The sequence below is a fragment of the Lolium rigidum genome, chromosome 3 (genome assembly GCF_022539505.1).
Source record: "Lolium rigidum isolate FL_2022 chromosome 3, APGP_CSIRO_Lrig_0.1, whole genome shotgun sequence".
Lineage (NCBI taxonomy): Eukaryota > Viridiplantae > Streptophyta > Magnoliopsida > Poales > Poaceae > Lolium > Lolium rigidum.
Window position 1 is genome coordinate 59804750 of NC_061510.1, and position 23054 is coordinate 59827803.

Genomic DNA, 23054 nt, shown 5'->3' on the forward strand with positions numbered 1-23054 from the left:
AGAACCTTAATCTAACATGCTTGGTGCTCCAAAGATTGGCTAAAAAGACATGAATCGAAGGATTAGATCATGGATTAGAAGAGGAAGCAGATCATGGGTTTATGGGCTTACCGGGGAAAAGGGGCGAGCATGGCGTGAGGTTTCCGAGCGGTGGTGAGGACTCAGAAAGCCGGTGATGCATAGATTATGAACATGCGAAGATAGGCAAAGGAGATCCACTACTCGCGTTACCCGCTCTTTCTCGCATGATGGAGCGTGTGTTTTCCTCGGAGAGCGACGATTCTCCCATGCACAGGACATCCCGTGTATGAAAACATTGTATTTCATGATTTCATCACGAACCATTACGTTCATAACAAAACATAATGTTATTTGCAGCACGAATCACAACGCAAAAGACAAATCGAATATGAGGGCAACCACGTGCGCGGAATGTCCCGTGCACAGAAGAAAATATTTTCTGGTTTTCCTCGCTCTTCTGGTTGTGCCTGTGATGGCATTTTTCTAGCCCAACGTAAAACAACAGAACATAGACTACACGAACTTCATATACCGAGTATTAGACGCGAGATTGCAAGGAACAGTCTCACGTCCGTAGAAGAGGCGACCGGACCAGCCTGTCGTGGTGAGCAAGATGTATCTGATGGCCTCGAATGTCTTGTCTGATGTAATATGTTGATTGAAAATATAGACGTTAATGTAATGATTGAACTGTTGTTACCAAGTATGGTCTTCTCCAACTATCTAAGCGTGTATAATGTTAACACCCCGGTAAAAAAAAAATATAATGTTAACACCCAACATGGGTGACATCTTCCCTCTCAAAAAAGAAAAGAAAAACATGAGTGGCATCACCGCATCAAGTTCGGTCACACACTCACATTCTCATAGGATTAGCTGAATCGCTACTCATTATTTACCCAAATTAAGTTCGTGCAACGATCCCGTGCTTATGATATGTACGAATTATATGGACAAAAAAATAGGGAAACCGAGAACCAAAATGCGGCGCGCTCGATCAGCTGCTGCCGGCGCTGCTCCGGCCGGCCATTGCGGCCAATTAAACTAGGCCTGGTAAGATCCAATCCATGTGCCGCATCATGTACTACTCCCACTTCCTGGAGTCGGTGATGTTGATCTTCCAGTGCTGGTCGGCGTACCCGATCTCCTCGGCGACGTGCCTGTCCCACGCGAGCTCGATCTTCCTCCGCTCCGACAGCGCGCACGGCCCCCGCATCACCTCCCCCATCGCGTCGTACACCTGCCACCACCGCCGGTGCGCCTCGTCGCTGGCGTACACCCGCTGGTCCCCGATGTTCCAGTTGCAGTCGTAGTCCCTGTAGCACCGCCACGGCTTAAGCCCCAGGTAGTGGATCGACCACACCTCCGCCGGCTCAGCCGCGAACAGCCGCTCCTTCAGCGCCCGCTCCCCCGTCGAGTTCGCCCAGAAGTTCTTGAGGTAGTTCACCCGCCGCGGCAGCCGGTGCCACCACACGAACACCTCGTTCAGGAACCCCTGGTCACCCCCGTTGTACGACCGGATGGTGCGCCGCCCACGGACCAGCGCGTCGAACGTGCAGCGCGACGGCTCGATCACCATGATCCCGGAGTTGAACAGGGACCCGTCGTTGCCCACCGCGGAGATCTGCGGGAACCGGAAGAGCACGTCCAGGTTGCGGAGCACCAGGATGTCGGCGTCCACGAACACCACGCGCGCGTACTCCGTCAGCTGCCACAGCCGGAACTTGCTGTAGTTGTACTCGTTGTACGAGCCTCGCTCCGCGCGAGGGTTGCGGATGCGCCGGATCCTGCGGGGGATCCAGCCGGCGGCGGCGAGGGCACGGAGGGCCGGCTTGGTGACGGTGTGGTCGTGGAGGAGGACCATGTCGCGGGTGGAGCCCGACCGCCGGATGCTCTGCGCCAGAACGATGGCGCCACACAGGTACCTGTCCGACGAGTGCAGCACCGTCGCGTACGCCTCCCTCTGCGGCTTCCTGCCGGAGTCCACCGCTGCCAGGTCCGATGCGTTGAACACCTCGTGGATGCCTGCACGAAATGCATATGAGAACTTAGTTTATCGAGCGTGACCGAACAAAAAAAATGAAATATCCTCTAGGTGTATCTGTGTACTCACTCGTCCTTACTTCTAATTTTCAAAAATCAAAGTCAGCAAAATTTGACCATATTTTTTTTTAAAAAAATTAATATGTACAATCCAAAATCAACATGGTTAGATACGTGATGAAGTACATTTTCATATGATATCAATATAAATATGTTTTTCTAAAAGTTTGGTTAAACTTTCTTACTTATCTTAACCTTTTAAAAAATTATATGCCTTATTTTATACAATGGAGGGAGTATCTTTTAGTCCTCAGTTCTAAACTTCTAATACCAATGACCAGTTGAGTGCCAAGGGGTTTGCTTTTTTTTTTTTTTAGATCTAAGGGGTTTGCTGGTGATATGGACAGATGATGGTGCTTTCACGCATATCAACATATGGAAACTCAGTTTAGCACCCAAAATATTACAAACAAAATTTCAAGAGGAGAACAAAGAAAAAATACAAATAGGTAAATAAAAATACTGCAATTTTTTAAAATATTTAAGAATATTCAAAAAAGAAAAATCACAAAACTCGGTAAATCATAGGAAACCATGATTTTTTATTTTTCTTTTAAAAGATTAAAAAACATAATATTTAATATTTTTCTGGAATGTTAGTGATTTTCATAAATTTTATTTATTTCTATGTTACTTTATTCGGTTTTTACTTATTTTTATTGGAAAGTTCTAGTTAAAAAATGATGTCCTGAAAAAGAATTTTCTCCTACTATATTCCCAAAAATATGTTCTCCCAATCCATTTCTTCTACTCTTTTGAGTTTCTTACAAAATGTCCCTTTCCCCATTTTTCCTTGTTGTTTCGGCATATTATCACAGCAACATGGCATTTGTGGGTCAGAATTTTTCTTTGGCCATGTTTTTTTTACCATGTTTTGTGGGTCAGAAATTGTCGATACATCATTGTTAAAAGCAATTTCAATGTCTTAAAGGAACAAATCTAGAGATTTGATAGTGTGTCTTGTGAGACTAAAATTTACGTTCATTAGAGTTAAGGGACCATCTCTAAACTACGGCAATATTTGAGAGAACATATAATCAGAACACCCTCTCTTTGCTTAAGTTATTGCAGATTTATCATGCAAATGGAGGTTGTTGAATAAATTTATTTATAGCTCTCTGTCAAAATGAAATACTAATCATTTTTGCAATTGCTTACTCATTCCTTCAGAGCCATGTATTTTTTATTGTCGTCATTCGGGTACGAGTACATGGCTTGAGTGATCCATGTTTTGAATCTAAAACAACTCCACTGTGGATCCACAAACAGTTTTGATAAAAACGGGTTTAACTTAATTTATTAGTAGACATGTAATGTGTTTTTCTGTTGTTGAATATATACTGACTGAGACAAAGAGGCGCATTGCACGTGCATGCTTGGTAGTAACAACCATGTAGTGTGCGACTCTCTTCTTCTCCGAATATGCACATATGGAATTCTACAAAACACTATCGACTACTACCTTTGTTTAAAATATAAATCCCTTTGCTAGGCTAGTTTAGCCTACCAAAACATTTTAGATTATATTATATATATATGTTATAAAGGGAGGTAGGACATCCTAGCTTGAAACAAACTACAAGTGTTTTGAGAAGTCAAAACCAACAACAACAAAAAGGGCATCGAATTAACAAAGCCATACATACTATATATCCACACATATATAGGTACTTTGCGTTTCGCGGGACGTTGCGTACGGTTGGTGTGGATTGACTGACTGGCCATCCATTCAGTCCACCGCGCAGGTAGAATGTAGTAGCATGCAAGTATGATTTTGGTGCATGCACAAGCTAGCTAGCTGGTTAAGCTACCCGGTCACACCAACCGAATCAAAGTTCAATCCGTCGTGTCGATCGATCAATCTACACATCTCGATCTGCCATCACAGTGCTCGCCGCGATGGAATATGGATCGGGCGGATGAGATCGATGGATAGACTTGCAACCATAAGAGCATCTTCAACCGCTGCGCTAAATTTTGGCGCTGTAAAAGCACTTTACAGCACGTTCGCACGTGAGGCCATATTCTCGAAGCTCTAAATTTTGGAGCTGTAAAACTGGGTAGTTATTTCTGCGTGCGATTTGTACAACGCGTTCTTTTCGGCGCCCTAAATATAGTGCAACAGATAGCGCTATTGCAGCGCGCTCCACTTTACAGCACCGGTTACATCATCTGTTGGAGCAACAATTTACGCCTCTCGCGCGCTAAACTAGTTACTTTTTTGGATACAGCGCTGGATACATCGCATGTTGGAGATGCTCTAAACGTTAGGTGCAGAGGCCCCAGCCACTGCTGGTCATTTTTCAAGCTTCATTCCAATCCCAATGTAGACGAATGTGCATAGTTCATCTCTTGGTACGATCTTGTCCAGCAGCATGAACAGGGAACTGATCAGTTGGGAAGAGCTTGGAATGGAGTCACACCCACACCTACCTAGATCTATCTGCTTGTTGCGAGGATAGATTCTGAGTCTCTTTTGGGTAACAGTGGTGACAATGACACTGATAGGTCCATGATTACCAACAGAAGTTTCCATTCTGATGGGACTTGCTCTCGTGCTGATTAGTGCTAAGGCTAGGTACTATTCCAGATTTTTGCTAGCATGTAGGATCACAAATTGTACAATGTAGGTGGAACATAATGGTGTCGTACTTCGTGGCAAATTAACGGTTTCAGATGTATGTGCCTTGGACATATAGTTGCCTAAGAACAGAGTACTGTACTTTTATTCATTCACTCTGATTATTCAGAAAGATTGACATACGCACTTGAATGGTTTTGCCATAAACATGTAACTGAAACAAGTGATCGGAGGCTTCCAGTTGAAGCTTTCTTCGTAGCCAGCCTCGATCAATTAATAGTCATATGCCTCGATCAGATTCTTAAGTCTGTTGAGACTGGGGCTACTGAACATTGTTTAGCCAGCCCTACGGAAAGCTAAGTGATGATGAGAACCGATGCATTATCAGCTAGATCGTGGCCCTTAGCAGCAACGCAGCGATTCCACGACCGGATTCTTATGTTCTTCTAAACGGCTTGTCCTACACATATGCCGTGGTCCCTACCGATCATATACCGCATTCAGATGGTGCAAAGGAGGAGGAAAGAAGCTTGATTATGCGCTGTATTTGTCGCCACAATTCTATTAGGTGGCGTGTTACGTCTCTTATAACTCAGTTGTATCACACGCCGAAATAGTAGGACAGGTCAGGGATCCGATGCTAATGCTATAATATCTTTTTTTTCATGAATATTGTTCTTGGTACTATCATGTTGTCTCCAAATTCTTCCTTCTATTTCTCGGCAAAAAAAAATCTTCTTTCTATTTTGGAAAAAAAATAAAGTACTAATGTGGTCTTAAAAAACAACTTTGACCACTAGCTATATACAAAATGGGATTGTATATTTGTAAATTGATTAGAAATGTTTACATCTCAGCCACCTTTTTAAGCTATTGCATCAACATCTAACCATTTTTTATCTCACTGTTCATTTCATATGTAAAACCCAGAAAATAAAGTTTTGTAACATGACACTAGAATAATCACTTTGAAAATGCAATTTTAGGTGCTTCAGATTTACAGAAAATACAGGCAACTGAGAATTAGCATTTAGCAAATGTTGTAAAATATGCTACTCCTCAAGTATACCAGAGAGGGAATTTGATTATGATCAAATCCAAAATGGAAGATTTTTTTTTTTCAAACGTCCTCCCAACTGGATTCCCCTATCATTGAAATTGTATTTAGCTGAAGATAGATCTTGCCTTTTGTTCATATGTTGACTTCAATTGGCATTATTTTTGTGAGTATTTCCTGCATATGCATGCCCGTATCCATAATTCCACATCTAGTATCCTTTTTCGGTTTTCTTACTCTTTATTATTTATCGTTGATTTAGTACATGGAACTAAAGAAGTCTCTTTTTTGGTTGATGATACTCCTAGTAGTGGCTATTAGTTAGCATGGGTGCAACAACACGCTTGACTTACATTACATGCATATGGGTGCGCGGTGCAACTGCAACAAGATCAACACGAGAAAGCAAAATAAAGCACATGTTATCCCGAGATGGGTCGAACCGGTACGTACCTGTTGGTCCCCAGAGCGGCAGCGCGAGGTTGCAGGAGCCGACGGGCAGCCGGAGCTTCTCCTCCAGCCGTGGCACGTCGACGTTGTACATCCACCAGTCGCCGTCCCTCCCCACCGCCTCGTCGCACCGGAACAGGTCCATCATCGGGTCGCACTCGCTTCGCAGCACCACGCGCACCCTGCCGCGGCCGTCGCGCCGGCCCTTCCGCGCCGCCACCTGCGCGACGACCAGGTGCACCTGCAGCCGGAACACGTCGCGGTTCCACCCCTTGGCCGTCCGGTTGCACGGCAGCGCCGCCACCACCACGTCCACCTGGCCGTCGTGGCGGGCGAAGTCCGGCATGGGGATCTCCGGGCAGGACGGGACCCTGTCCTCTTCCTCCTCGTCGATCCACTCCGGGTAGAGGTCCGACCACCGGAACGCGTCCGACACGCGGTCGAAGTCCACGGCCACCACGTCGCCCTCCACGCCGAGAGGGAGCAGCTCGTCGCGGCCGATGTTCACCAGGCCCATCCGCAGCCGGCCTCGGAGCTCGTCGAACATGGTCGGCGCGCGCCCCGCGTTCACAATCCTCTCCGTCGACGTCCCCGCCACCTTGCTCGCTGCCGTCACTAGTCTTCCTCCCGGCTGCACGCACGCACAGGAAAGTCGACGTCAATCGAGAACGCTCGTATTGGTCGGTGTGAAGCGGCCGGCCAGCCATAATTAATGCCGCCGGATGGCACTAGACGTAGTACACCGTCGGTGGCGGCCGGTGGGCGGGACTGACGTACCTTACCTTCCGTGTGAGATGCTGGGTGGACGTGGGGCAGGCGTCCCGGAAGGTGCAGCGGACGAGGGAGGCGGCGCCGCGGTCGAGGATGTGGGAGTAGTTGGGGTGGAGGAGGAGCGCCATGTAGAGGAGGAAGAAGAAGGCGAGGAAGGCCGCGTTAAGCTTGATGATGGCCGCCGCCCGCAGCCCGGCCAGCGGCGATTTGACCGCCTCGCCGGTCTTCATGGTGATTCGGCGACGGCGGACGCTATGGCGTTCTCAGGTCTCAGGTGTGTACGGTGTACCGTGTCCTTATGTCTGTGCACGCTCGGGCTAGCGGCGGCGGCGACGAGGTTTTGGTCGATGGAGGGGCTGCGAGACGGCGTTGCATGCGCGCGATATATAGGGCTGGGTGTGGTGGCGCGCGCCAACTCGGCGGGTGGGTGGACGCGGCGTGGCGCTGCACTACAGGAATGGCGCGATACGCCGAGGGCCTTTTATACGCCGACGGCCAAAAGTCGGGGCCCTCGGCGTATGGCCTGGCCTGGCCAGCCTCCTCATCCGATCCTCGACGTAGCGCGGCCGTCGGCGTAGCGAGGTCTACGCCGAGGGCAACCCTCGGCATATCTTTGGCCCTAGGCGTAGACAGGGCTACGCCGACGGCCACCCTCGGCGTAGCCATTTTTCAAATTTGTCTAATTTTGTAAAAATCATAACTAATTCATATGATGTCAGAAAAATGCGTATGAGGTATCAAAATGTTCATAAAAACATCATCTATCCATTCATGCCAAAATCATGCATATTTGAATCATGTACAGTACCATGGTAATATAGAAACAATTCAATCACTTTCTTATATGTCCTCAGGTTCCTGTTTTAGCCAGATGGCAATTTAAACGAAGTCAAAAAATCTCGCGGAGCCGCATGGCATCATTTTATGTGTCTTAGTAACCACTCCAACAGATGGAATTGGGATACACCAATTATTTTGGAAAACCTTTCACAAACAGGGCTATCACGTCCGGAGTTCTATGGCTTTTAGGGCAAATGAGTAGGAAACGGCCCGTGACACCACATAGTTTGTCGGAACGAGGCCATATTTCGCACGTGCGTGGTCCCTGGGATGGGAAGCAAGGCACCGGGAGCGGATTTCCAATCCGACCCATGGGTGATGGTTTTTTCATTTTCGAGGTGCCAAAACGGGTTTTTTTGTGAAGCGGCTACATGGGACGCATTTTAGTATTACGCGAGACCTCCGCGTAGTGGTAGGACACCGCCTCCGCACCATATATCACATGGCATATGTACGCGCTAGCTATGCTGGGAATTCATGCGGCTTCTGCGGTGTCCCGCCGAATCCGTCGGAAAGTGACATGATTTGAACTAGGGGTACACTTTCCGTCGCTCAATAAATTCCGGGAAAAATGTTTTTAGTTCTAGGACATATCACTTTATGTGTGAATTTTTTTCCGTTTAGCGCGATGGTAAACGGGGGCACCAGCGCGCCCGGTACGGCCATACCGCATCTCCGTGGGGACCCGTTTTGGTCAAATGGCAATTTAAACGAAGTCAGAAAATCCCGCGGAGCCGCATGGCGTCATTTTATGTGTCCTAGTAACCACTCCAAAAGTCGGAATTAGGATACGGCAATTATTTTGGAAAACCCTTCACAAATAGGGCTATCACGTCCGGAGTTCTATGGCTTTTAGGGCAAATGAGTAGGAAACGGCCCGTGACACCACATAGTTTGTCGGAACGAGGCCATATTTGGCACGTGCGTGGTCCCTGGGATGGGAAGCAAGGTCCCGGGAGCGGATTTCCAATCCGACCCATGGGTGATGGTTTTTTCATTTTCGGGGTGCCAAAACGGGTTTTTTTTGTGAAGCAGCTACATGGGATGCATTTTAGTATTACGCGAGACCTCCGCGTAGTGGTAGGACACCGCCTCCGCACCATATATCACATGGCATATGTACGTGCTAGCTATGCTGGAATTCATGCGGCTTCCTGCGGTGTCCCGCCGAATCCGCTGGAAAGTGACATGATTTGAACTACGGGTACACTTTCCATCGCTCAATAAATTCCGGGAAAAATGTTTTTAGTTCTAGGACATATCACTTTATGTGTGAATTTTTTCCGTTTAGCGCGATGGTAAACGGGGGCACCAGCGCGCCCGGTACGGCCATACCGCATCTCCGTGGGGGCCCGTTTTGGTCAAATGGCAATTTAAACGAAGTCAGAAAATCCCGCGGAGCCGCATGGCGTCATTTTATGTGTCCTAGTAACCACTCCAAAAGTCAGAATTAGGACACGGCAATTATTTTGGAAAACCCTTCACAAACAGGGCTATCACGTCCGGAGTTCTATGGCTTTTAGGGCAAATGAGTAGGAAACGGCCCGTGACACCACATAGTTTGTCGGAACGAGGCCATATTTGACACGTGCGTGGTCCCTGGGATGGGAAGCAAGGCCCCGGGAGCGGATTTCCAATCCGACCCATGGGTGATGGTTTTTCATTTTCAGGGTGCCAAAACGGGTTTTTTTTGTGAAGCAGCTACATGAGACGCATTTTAGTATTGAGCGAGACCTCCGCGTAGTGGTAGGACACCGCCTCCGCATCATATATCACATGCCATATGTACTCTCTAGCTATCTGGGAATCCATGCGGATTCCTGCGATGTCCGCCGAACCCGCTGGAAGCCGACCGAATTTGAACTAGGGGTACACTTTCCATCGCTCAATAAATTCCGCAAAAAATGTTTTTAGGTCTATAACACATCACTTTATGTGCTAATTTTTGTCCATTTAGCGTGTTAGCGAACGGTGCACCAGCCCGCCCGATACGGCCATTTCGCATCTCCCGAGGCGAGTTTTGGCCACATGGAAAATTGGGAGTCATATTTGGATTCCTCTAATTTTAAGGTTCAAATGATGATATGGATGTTATATTTAGATTCCTCTCATTTTTCTGATCGATTTAGACATATTATTTGTGGAATTTCGATTTTCCGATTTAAAGATATTAATTATTCCATATTAAATAGAAAAAAGACCAAAAAATAAAATCATTTTATTGTTATTTGAATTTAATATTATTATTACTTATATATTCATTGTTGTCTACTTAAGTAATTGTTTGGGATTTTCCAAAATAAAGAGGTGTGCATCACGGTTCAAGGGTTAATAGGGTTGATATGCTATTATTATCGGCAAGAGTTGTCAATTCTATAACGGAAGCTCATCCGAATGGAACCAAGAAGTTAAGCGTGCTTGAGGTCTGGAGTAGTGCGAGGATGGGTGACCGACTGGGAAGTTTAACCATGATTGTAATTTGACCTAAGATTAAGTGTAGTTAGAGTTAAAAGTGTATTGGGTCAAAGAAAAAGAAAAAAAAAAGAAAAAAAAGAAAAAAAATTGTGTAAAAGAAATTAAAATTTCAAAATTTTTAAAAGTCTATGCCTAGGGTTTTACCGTCGGCATATAGAAAAAAAATATTTTTTTTTTTCGAATTTTTTTTTTGAATTTTTTTGGAAAATGGAAATTTGAATTTTTTAAAAGTCTATGCCGAGGGTTTTGCCGTCGGCATAGCATGCTACGCCGAGGGCCGGGCTACGCCGACGGCGATAGTTGCTTTGCCGAGGGAGCTACATGCCGAGGAGCTATGCCGAGGGCGGCCCTCGGCGTAGCCTACGCCGACGGCCAAAGCAGCCTACGCCGAGGGTTCCCGGCCCTCGGCATATAGCTCCATTCCTGTAGTGCTGTGCGGTGGTCGACCGGAGGTGTGAGTGATCGGCAAGCTTAAGATTGCGAGGGAGGCTGCTGCGGCGGCCAATAGTCGGTGGTTGGGGACGGTGAGCAAGGTAGTAGGGAGAGTGACGCATGAAAGGAATTCAGGGGCCACGCGGCGAGTTCCATTCCGCGAGGGTGTGGTTTGGTTCGCGCGCCATTTCAGCCCCTGCCGATCGAGCGAGCTGGGGCCGTGAGTAATTATGACGTGCTTCGTGTGTGAAGCACTCCCTTCGTCCCAAATTATATAATTTCTAGTTAAAGTTATTTTTTATTTTTTTGTTCAAATATATATGAAAAAGTGTCAATGTCTAACTCTCAAAAGAAAGTGTCAATGTCTAGAATACCAAACTTGTATTACAAGAATCGTCATGAAATATATTTTCATGTTGTATGCATTAGATATTGATGAATTAATATAGTAGTATTTGTCCTTATATATAGTTAAACTCAAGCTCTATAAAGTTTCACTTTAACTAAAAATTATATGCAATATATTTTTAGGTCCAGGAGGGAGTAACATTATTGGACATAAATGGCATCGAATGTTAGGAATTACCCACGGCAGCACACAACGTTATCCTAGCCAAGCATATAGGGTACCCATGGTCCACACCTTTTTTGATTTTTTTGAAAACCACAAGAGTTGCCAAGCCATGGTAGATGAAAAAGTAGCTCTCTTTTTTCTCCTTTTATCTGAATTTCAAAGCAAAACGGATGGTGACGTAAACATCCACCCATGTGTGTAAGTATAGAAGTATTTCCGCACAAGAAAATTACCCTGGCAACTTTACTTTGCCGTGTTGCTAAGACCCTAAAGTGGGCACATTCCTCAGATATAATGTTTGATATTATTTTTCGCAATGACCCAATGGTTGCACAACGGCACTATAGTCTATAGGGTGATTGATGAACACACACATATTCTAGTGGAAACGCAAACTATTTGCACGTTTTTAGTTATTGATTTATACTCAAATAGCCATGCCATGGATTTGTTAACAATATTGCAAAGGTTTTTGCATGTTTTCTACATACCTCATGTTAAAATGTTGGGACAATGTTGCAAATACATATAAAAGTTGCATTCGAAGTTTTTTATGTTGCAATGGTCAGAAGCTCGTAATCTCACAATTAAGTGAGAATTGACAACGAAGGAGGTAGCTGACACTTATGCGGAAACCCATTTACTAAAGGGTCCTTAACCCCCTCCATTGACGGGTTTGTGCTCCGTTAGAGGAAGTCAAGCGTCCAATAACGGGTTAGAACCATTGAAGGAATAGCCCTCTACTGACGGGTTGGCTTGTTAGTTGGAAATCCTGGCTAGCAGACCCCTAGATGGGTTTCGATCGATGTGTTGTTGTTTTCAACCCGTCACTGGTGTCCTTTTCAAATTCAAACAGAATCGTCACAATTTGGAAATTATCCACATTTTTACTAATGTTCTTAACTTTACATTTACACCACATACTCATATCATACGCATATAAACAAACACACATTCATACACATACATTTAGATTTTGCTTTTACAACTACGACATACATGATGAGGCATGAGACCGCGTCATCCCCATATATGTGTTAAATATGATCTTATAATTACAATAAAGTTCACATATATGTGTATAGTGTATATTCTAACTTTTATGGAAAGTATGATGGAAAAAATACTTTAGGATCTTGTTTACTTATTTCTTTAATGTTATTGTATTTTCGGTAATACCTAAATAAGCTTCAAAATGTGGAAACCCAGAAGGATACCAAAATACGTAATAACAACATGATAGCAACCATCCACCAAAAAGTTAAAATTGGTAGTTAGTTTGTTTCAATTGGTGTTCATCCAATAGAATATCTTCATAATCACTTGTATACCCTCCATCCAAAATCAACGTGTCTAATAGATTATGTTGTCAATTATTCTTGAAAATTTAATCTGTTTTTGTCCATATATATGTTTGTACACAACATATTTTCATATTGTTTTTCAATGATATATTTTTGGTTTGCTAAAATCTAATTAATTATGGCATATGGTCGAGAAAACTATTCTCTCCGTCCAAAAATATATGGGATACAAATTTAGTCAAAAGTCAAAGCTTAACACTTTTGACGAAATATACAGAAGGGGATATCAACAACTAAATACAGAAAAAATACATAATGAAGTTATATCTAATGGTTGATATATTGATATTGATTTGGTATTGTAGATCTTCCTATATTTGCATATATAGTTGGTAAAATTTACAAACCTTCGACTCATGTAACGATATTCTTATGTGATGTAGTTTTGGATGAAAGAAGTGCCATTCAAATTTTTCTGAAAGAACCCAGAATATTTATGGAGATTGGGACTGCATTATTGATCTCCTAAAAAAATGAAGATTCATGAAATCAAATTCATAGTTTTTACAATTTAAATGGATGTATTCCTATTTATCTGAATTATGTGTGTGTGCTAAATAAAATATTAGTTTTACAAGAAAATGCATATATGTGTACATAAGTATGTTTCTAAGGGCCTACGCAAAGTATGTTGGAAAAATTAAAATGTTTCTTTGCTTTAGGGATTTTATTTCCTATTTTATTTAATGGTATGCCTAAATAGGCTTTAATAACATCTCTGAATCAGATGAATACCAAATTATGTAATAATAATTGCACAAAATATCATCAAGAAAATTCAAACTTGTAATTTTTTTCCGATTTGTGTTGATATGAACGCTGTTATTAATCAGTTCCATACTCTCTACCTAGATTGAAAGCGACTAATAACTTCCTTGATTTTTTAAAATTTATTCAAAATTCTATCATAATTTTTGTATACAGGTTTTTCATCATTTATGCTATGATATAAATTATTATTTCAATAACTAACTAACTAACTAACTAACTAACTAATTGGGGCATATAGCAAGGAAACTACCATTTGCATTATCTAAAGAGATCCCAAATATTTTTTTTTAGATAAAAGGCATCACAATGCCCGACTTTAAATTAATAAAGCCCTTAGGTTCACCCATAGTTTGTTACACGATGCGGCATACATCTTAGCCAAAGGTAAAACGAGATACTACGCAGTTCAAATCACAACACATGTAGATAGTAGAAAGGAGGTAAACACTTGATCTTCTCCAACCATGGCTACTTGATTTTCTTCAGCTTGGGATTCTTGGTCTCACGGCGGCATAAAGCTCCCTCAGATTGTTTTCCATCCACCTGAGGCCCTTCCGGTCGTTTGGTTTTGCCTTGACGGTCCAAAGCTGTAACAAAATGGCAGTTTTGAAAATAACGTTAGCTGGATGATTAATCACTTTTTTCTCAATTGTAAGTTTATTGCAAATGTTCCAAAGGGCCCAGGCCTGGGCCAGGAAGAGAAACCAAAGAAGTCTGCGGGCCCTTCCCGCTAAGCTCGATAAGATAGCATGAAATTGTGGAAAATTTGCTGGGCTCCAATTGCAGTCTAAGATTTGACGGATGGAGCTCCAAGCAAATTTAGCCAAAGAGCATGTAAATAAGATGTGCCCAGAATTTTCCACAGCACCGCAGAGCGCACAATTTCCCATGGCAGGGCCATGCCGTGTGATGACCCACAAGTATAGGGGTGTATCGCAGTATCTTCGATAAGTAAGAATGTCGATCCCAACGAGGAGCAGAAGGTGTTGACAAGCAGTTTCGATGAAGGATTCACTGTAAATGCTCACAGACAAGTATTCAGGGGGTTTTGATGTAACAGATGAATAAAGTACGAGTAAGTAAAGTGAGAGAGTAATAATTGCAGCGAGTGGCCCAATCCTTTTTAGCACAAAGGACAAGCCGGTTTGTTTACTTATAATGACCAAGCGTTCTCGAGGACACACGGGATTTTAGTCTAGTGCTTTCGCTACATACGGCTAATTAATCTTCATTGTTTTGATAAGTGTTGTGTGGGTGAACCTATGCTAATGTACCGCCCTTCCTAGGACTAATACATACTTGTGATTATACCCTTGCAAGCATCCGCAACTACAAGAAAGTAATTAAGATAAATCTAACCACAGCCTTAAACTCGAGATCCTCGCTATCCCTCCCGCATCGATATACCAACGGGGGCTCGAGTTTCGTCACTCCGGCAACCCCGCAATTGGCAAACGAGTACAAGATGCATTCCCCTAGGCCCATAAAGGTGAAGTGTCGTGTAGTCGACGTTCACACGACACCACTAGAAGGATAACACCACAACTTAAATATCATAACATTGAATATTACTCAACCATACTTCACTACTAACATTTAGACTTCACCCCTGTCCTCAAGAACTAAACGAACTACTCACGAGACATCATATGGAACATGATCAGAGGTGATATGATAATGAATAACAATCTGAACATAAACCTTGGTTCAACGGTTTCACTCAATAGCATCAATAACAAGTAGAAATCAACACCGGGAGAGTTTTCCCTATCAAACAATCAAGATCAAACCCAAATTGTTACAGCGGTGACGGTGTGCAGCGGTGGAGACGGAGGTGATGATGATGAAGATGATGGTGATGGTGATGGAGATGATGTCCAGCTCGATGACGGTGACGATGGCGTCGATTTCCCCCTCCGGGAGGGAATTTCCCCGGCGGATCTCAGCTCGCCGGAGAGCTCTTTTCTCTCTGGTGTTCTCCGCCCCGCAGAGGCGGCTGTGGAACTTCGCGACGTACCCCTCGAGCTTAGGTTTCCGGGACGAAGGCGTACGCGAAGAAAAGGAGGCGAGAGGGGGCTGTGGGCCCCCTCCTCACAGGGCGGCGCGGCCAGGGCAGGGCCCGCGCCGGCCTGTGAGGGGGGGGCCCACAGCCCCCTCTCGCCTCCTTTTCTTCGCGTGCCCTCCTCAGCTCCCCCTTCTGGCTCCCTTCGTCATCTGGAAAAATAGGAATTTTCATATAATTTCCGTCAACTGTTGATCTTCCGAAATATTGCATTCTGACGGTGCTTTTTCCAGCAGAATCCTGGCTCCGGTGCGCGATCCACAAATAATCATGAGACATGCAAAATAGATGAAATAACATAAGTATCATCTCCAAATATGAAATATATCAATGAATAACAGCAAATTATGATATAAAATAGTGATGCAAATTAGACGTATCAACTCCCCCCAAGCTTAGACTTCGCTTGTCCCCAAGCGAAACTGAACTCGGTAAACAGGACCACATGTTTATGGAGTGAAGAGTCGATAAATAAAATACGGACAAGAAGCATCATATTCATTCACACAAGACATTCTAGTAAACAACTTCCTCATATAATTCAACTTGAAACAAGTATAAGGTAATCACAAATAAAGGTGCATAAGAAATCATAGTTGGTGATGGCAAACTTCGTTCTTGGTCGAAGAACAGGTTAACAGATTATACTTATCTATTGAGCAGCGCTCTCATGTTAAAGTTTATGTGGCTCATCCTGCATACTCAATCATAATGATCATTGATAACTTTCAAAGCTATATTCATTCAGATAAAACTTGTACTGAACAAGGAAGAGTAAAGACATGATGAAGCAAATCAAAATATAATGGTTTGATCACAACAACTCAAATGCTTGCTTAAGATGGAGGGAAATAGGTGTGCTGACTCAACATAAAGTAAAAGACAGGCCCTTCGCAGAGGGAAGCAGGGATTAAATCATGTGCTAGAGCTTTTTCAGTTTTTGAAATCATGTAAAGTTTTGAGAGGTGTTTGTTGTTGTCAACGACTGGTAGCGGGTACTCTAACCCCCTTGCCAAACAGACCTCCAAAGAGCGGCTCCCATGAAGGACGTTATCTCTACCAACAAGGTAGATCATCCCTCTTCTCTTTTGTTTACAGATGTACTTTAGTTTATTTAAGGATGACACTCCCCCAACCTTTGCTTACACAAGCCATGGCTAACCGAATCCTCGGGTGCCTTCCAACAATCTCATACCATGGAGGAGTGTCTATTGCAAAATTAAGTTGCTTACTGATGAATCAGGGCAAAACATGTGAAGAGAATTATTAATGAAAGTTGATTAATTGGGGCTGGGAACCCCGTTGCCAGCTCTTTTCGCAAAATTATAGGATAAGTGGACGAAGCCACTAGTCCATTAGTGGAAGCTGCCTAACAAGACTGAAAGATAAAACACCACATACTTCCTCATGAGCTATAAAACGTTGACACAAATAATAAGTAATAAATTTTGAATTGTTTAAAGGTAGCACATGAAGTATTTACTTGGAATGGCGGAAAATACCATGCGAGTAGGTAGATATGGTGGACACAAATGGCATAAGTTTGGGTTCGAGGTTTGGATGCACGAGAAGCATTCCCTCTCGGTACGAGGTCTTTGGCTAGCAAGGTTAATTAGCAAGCATAAGAGTTGAGGGAAACAAACAAATATACATGTGATAGACATAATCATGCATCTTTCTTGCAAGCACAAACAATTTTAACTTCAGAATAATAAGCTATGAGCTAACAAGAAAGGAAGACAATGAAACAACTATATGTACTTTTCTTTTCTACTTAAACCTCAAGGTGTTGTTGCTATTGACCAATGCTAAGTTTGCCAAAACCAAATAGATTTACTCAATGCTCCCAAAGTGGTACCAAGTACTAAAATCAAGATCAATCATATAATAGAAATTGCAAACTAAAATAAGGTGTGCAATATGTAAATGATAAGACTTCTCATTAATATTTCATAACGATAACTCACTCCAAGGGATACATAGACAACCAACTAAAGGAGAGATACTTCCATACTGCAACCCATCTTATATGATAACTTCCCTACTCATGATATGACACTACTTGATAGTAAAAAGTAAAAGGTAGTGATGATGTGATACCGCGGCACTCCCCAAGCTTGGAACAAACCAAGGGGATGCCAATACCGATGATGAATTACTCCTTTGGCGGTGGTGGTGATGAATTCCCAACAAGCTTCTCCACAAGCTCCTGAAGCTCATCAATCTTGTACATGAGGTTGCGGATCATCTCCGAATTGTGCTCTACACGATTAAGAAGTATGTCCGACGGCGAGTCCCAATTCTTGGAGTTATTTCCCCACCCTTCACCTTCAGGCTTCGTCCTTCCTGCAGTGTTAGAACGATCTATATCCCAATTGCTATGCAATGCTGCCTTAGGAGTCCTTTCAATTTGATTATTGTAGATCAGATTGCGGAAGAGATGGTAAGTGCCTGAAAAAGATGTCTTTGGAGCTAGGTGATGACGTGGAACTCTTCCTCCGGTGCTAATCCGTGCACTCTTCTTGGCGTTGAACGGGTTTGTGTTATCACCAGAATTTGACCGAGTCAGAGGTGGGCCGCGATCAAGATGGGCTTAAAAATTATATACGGAAGAATTACGTGAATCGGACTTTTATACCAAGTTGGGTTAAACTGCCCATGTATCTGTAACATATTAGATCTCATCTTAGTTTAGAAGTTAGAGTTTTACCCGTGCACGGTTTAGTGCACGCCCACATTAGAAAGTCCCCTGGACTATAAATATGTATCTAGGGTTTATGGAATAAACAACAACCAACGTTCAACACAAACAAATCTCGGCGCATCGCCAACTCCTTCGTCTCGAGGGTTTCTACCGGTAAGCACCATGCTGCGCAATGCCTATCACGTTGTTCATGCGTTGCTCGTGCTGAAGCCTTTTTGATGGCGAGTGATGACCCACAAGTATAGGGGATCGCAACAGTCTTCGAGGGAAGTAAAACCCAATTTATTGATTCGACACAAGGGGAGACAAAGAATACTTGAAAGCCTTAACAACGGAGTTGTCAATTCAGCTGCACCTGGAAACAGACTTGCTCGCAAGAGTTTATCAGTAGTAACAGTTTTATAACAGTAGCAGTAGTGAAATAACAGCAGCAGAGTAACGGAAACAGCAATAGTGATTTTAGTAAACAGCAGGATTAAAATACTGTAGGCACGGGGACGGATGACGGGCGTTGCATGGATGAGAGAAACTCATGTAACAATCATAGCAGGGCATTTGCAGATAATAATAAAACGGTATCCAAGTACAAAGCAATCAATAGGCATGTGTTCCATTTATAGTCGTACGTGCTCGCAATGAGAAACTTGCACAACATCTTTTGTCCTACCAGCCGGTGGCAGCCGGGCCTCAAGGGAAACTACTCGGATATTAAGGTACTCCTTTTAATAGAGTACCGGAGCAAAGCATTAACACTCCGTGAACACATGTGATCCTCACGTCACTACCATTCCCTCCGGTTGTCCCGATTTCGTCACTTCGGGGCCATTGGTTCCGGACAGCGACATGTGTATACAACTTGCAGTGTAAGACCATAAACAATGAATATCATGATGAAATAATAACATGTTCAGATCTGAGATCATGGCACTCGGGCCCTAGTGACAAGCATTAAGCATAACAAGTTGCAACAATATCATCAAAGTACCAATTACGGACACTAGGCACTATGCCCTAACAATCTTATGCTATTACATGACCAATCTCATCCAATCCCTACCATCCCCTTCGGCCTACAGCGGAGGAATTACTCACACATGGATGGGGGAAACATGGCTGGTCGATGGAGAGGCGTTGGCGGTGATGATGGCGATGATCTCCTCCACTTCCCCGTCCCGGCGGAGTGCCAGAACGGAGACTTCTGGCTCCCGAGACGGAGTTTCGCGATGTGGCGGCGTTCTGGAGGGTTTTTGGCGACTTCGACTTCTCTCCGTGCGTTTTTAGGTCGAGGCGAATAAGTAGTCCGAAGGGGGGCGTCGGAGGCTGGCCGAGGGGGCCACACCACATGGCCGCGCGGGCCCCCCCTGGGCCGCGCCGCCATGTGGTGTGGGGCCCTCGGGCCTCCACTTCAATTGTCCTTCTGGCTCCGTCATTATTCTGGGAAAATAGGCCCTTTCGTCAAAATCCCGAGGTTTTTCCCGAAAGTTGGATTTCTGCACAAAAACGAGACACCGTAACAGCTTCTGCTGAAAACAGCGTTAGTCCGCGTTAGTTGCATCCAAAATACACAAATTAGAGGCAAAACAATAGCAAAAGTGTTCGGGAAGTAGATACGTTTTGGACGTATCAACTCCCCTCAAGCTTAGCTTATTGCTTGTCCTCAAGCAATTCAGTTAACAACTGAGCGACAAAAGAACTTTCACGAACACATTTGCTCATATGATGTATATATTCTCATGATATGGCTAATACTTGAGCAAGCTTGATAATAAGGTACATGCAAATAAGATCATCTAACAGCTATGTCAATCATGAAGAAGCACCAACAATTAATAATAAGCATCATGAATCATGTATATAAGCAGGATTGCAATGTTCATAAGAGAATATGATAAAGTGGTATCTCGCTTGCCTGTATTTGATTGGCAAAACATAAATGCCCAGGAACCTCTGGAGTTCATAGAAGGGCTAGAAGTAGTGATTGTCAAAGATAAAAGCATCAAAGTTATACCACAATCAATCATATTTTGAGACAAGCATATTATACTAAGAATGACAGTTGTGCTCTCAAGAAAGTGCTCAAAGAAAGGATGGAGACACAACATAAAAGTAAAAGATTGACCCTTCACAGAGGGGAGCATGGATTAACATGCGCTAGAGCTTTTCATTTGTAAAGCAGGAGTAAAATTATTTTGAGAAGTGTTTGTTGTTGTCAACGAATGGTAATGGGTACACCAACTACCTCGCCAACCGGACTTTCAAGAGCGGCTCCCATGAATTATTTGCATTTTTATGTGGCACTCCTTCCAACCTTTCTTACACAAACCATGGCTAACCGAATCCTCGGGTGCCCGCCAACAATCTCATACCATGAAGGAGTGCCTTTTTTAGTTTAGTTTTATTATGATGATGACACTCCCCCCAACCTTGGCTTACACAAGCCATGGCTAACCGAATCCTTCGGGTGCCGTCCAACAATCACAAACCATGGAGGAGTGTCTATTTAAGTTAATTAATTCGGGACTGGGAATCCCATTGCCAGCTCTTTTTGCAAAATTATTGGATAAGCGGATGTGCCACTATTCCATATGAGAGTCCGTCAAAAGTAAATGACAAGGTTGAAAGCTAAACACCACATACTTCCTCATGAGCTATGAAACATAAACACAAATTAAGAAGCATTTTGAAGGTTTTAAAGGTAGCGCATGAGAATTTATTTGGAATGGTTTGAAATGCCATGCATAGGTATTTATGGTGGACACTCTGGAATAACTTGGTTTTCATGTGTTGGGAGGCACGAGCAGCGTTCCCGCTCAGTACAAGTGAAGGCTAGCAAAATACTAGGGAGCGACAAATCAAGAGAGCAATAACTGTCATAATCATGCTTGCGGCAAAATAAATTAGCTGAGGCATAAAAGTGATACAAAAACTCTGAAGCAATGTAAATCATTGAGGCTTAATTGACTCTTGTTCAATCATATGCATGCGTGAGCATGTGCCAAGTCGATATAAATGAATTATTCAGAGGAGGATACCACAATGCCATACTTACTTATGAATAAAACAATGCAAGCAAATATCCATGACATGCTACTCATATTAATAAATTGGAGCTAATCATGAGAGATCATGAACTACAAGACTTTCTTAAATGACATATACCTCACATTAACCAACTAAGCATGCTCACATGGATGAGTATATGTACAAAAATGAAAACAAATAGAGTTCATACCAGCCTCTCACCACAATCAGATTGTCGTAGATCGTCATTATTGCCTTTTCACTTGTGTAGCTTGGATAATATGAAATGAAAACCACGCTCCAGCCACCGAAGACCATTGAACTCATGATGAACTTTACAAACCAAAGAAGAACAGCAAATGTTTTTGGTGTTTTCGAATTTGAGAACAAGAACAAAAGGAAACAAGTAAACAAAGCAAAATCTTTTTGGGTTTTCTTATAGCAAACTAGCAATAGCAAATAAAGCGAAACAAATGCAAGAAACCAAGATAAACAAATGATGAAGAGAAACAACAGAAATATTTTTGGTCTTTTTGTGTTTTGGGAAGGAAACAAAGCAAGAACAAGAAATAGCAAACTAAAAGAAACACAGAAAAGCGAAATGGCAGAAATCTGCCAAAACCTGACAGCAGTACAGAAATCGATTTTTACAAAAATCTTACGTTGCTCAGTTCAAAAAATGTTCAACTAATGAAAGTTAGATAACAACCTGGGGAACCTGCACAAAAATTTGCAACTCAAAATAACGTTCTGGCTGTGCGCACGAATTTTTACGGTAACAGCCCAGAATCTGTTTTCAGGCAGCACTTCCCCAAATATCATCTTCCTCTCATTAGAAAACCACTCAAAGAAACTAAACAAGTATATACAAGTATCCAGCAACCATAATATGCAAAGAATGAGTGATGCCGGTATACCTCCCCCCAAGCTTAGGCTTTTGGCCTAAGTGGAGTTCAACCCCATCGAGGGTCTGGGTTCCACGCCGGTGGATCATACCTGGAGTAGTCATAATAAGGTACCGATGCAGAAGAGAAGCGTGGAGGCTCCTCATGCCCAATGTGTTGATGCGAAGAGCTTGCTGCATCGGATGTCGAATCGAGGTGTTCCTCGACCTCCTCCGTGTTTCCTCCTGCACGATGGCTTTCTCCCTCTATGTATGCATTAACCGCACTTTCCATGACTGACCAATCCTCCCTGGAATCAAAGTTAAACAGAGAAGGTGCAGGCAATCCTACTAATTTTTCAATTTTCTTAGTCCTTGTCCAAGTTTTATTGTAAAATGTTATTCTATAAGTCAGGTTCCCTAAATTAGACGATCCAGAAAGAAATTCATGCTTAATCATGGAAGCTATGTCAAGTTTCTCCATGGGGAGCGGAATATCAAGATGGTGAGGTCCTACATTATGCATAGATAATAAGCGAGAGGCGATGAGACCTCCACAAATTCCTCCCTTCTAACGGTTAGTGGCAAGTCTGTTGGCTATCAAAGCTCCCAGGTTATAAGTCCTATTACCTTGTAATGCAGCAGCTAGAAAGGCTAGATCCGGGATAGTTACTTTACCTCCACTCTTTCTCGCTAGAACGCACTTGGTAATGAAATAGGCGAAGTAACGAATAGCTGGGAAATGAATACTACTGATTTTACCATCATCCTCTGAGAAACTCCTTCCATGACAAATCATCTTGAAGAGGTCCAAGAGCTCTTGCGGCGATCCCTTTATCTTCTCGCATGATCCCCATTGCGGCACTCGATTGCTGCACAAAAATCACCGAATGGCAAGTTGACAAGCTTTATTATAAATTTTGTACTGAACCATGGGGTTAGATC

The 23054-nt window shown here is 43.3% G+C and overlaps 1 protein-coding gene across 2 annotated transcripts; it reads right to left on the reverse strand.

Annotated features, from left to right (window-relative positions):
• Nucleotides 1-888: 888 nt before the first annotated feature.
• On the reverse strand, nt 889-7400 carry LOC124701661 (UDP-glucuronate:xylan alpha-glucuronosyltransferase 2-like). 2 transcript variants are annotated; one of them, XM_047233757.1, is made up of 3 exons: nt 6995-7400; nt 6216-6843; nt 889-2046 (listed from the first exon to the last, which is right to left on the reverse strand). In XM_047233757.1, the coding sequence occupies exons 1-3, from the start codon at nt 7211-7213 to the stop codon at nt 1106-1108; spliced, it is 1788 nt and encodes a 595-aa protein (XP_047089713.1). In that variant the 5' UTR covers nt 7214-7400; the 3' UTR covers nt 889-1105. The 2 variants fall into 2 exon arrangements, with proteins under 2 accessions (XP_047089713.1, XP_047089714.1); XM_047233758.1 differs by having other exon boundaries at nt 6990-7093.
• Between the last annotated feature and the right edge of the window lie 15654 nt (nt 7401-23054).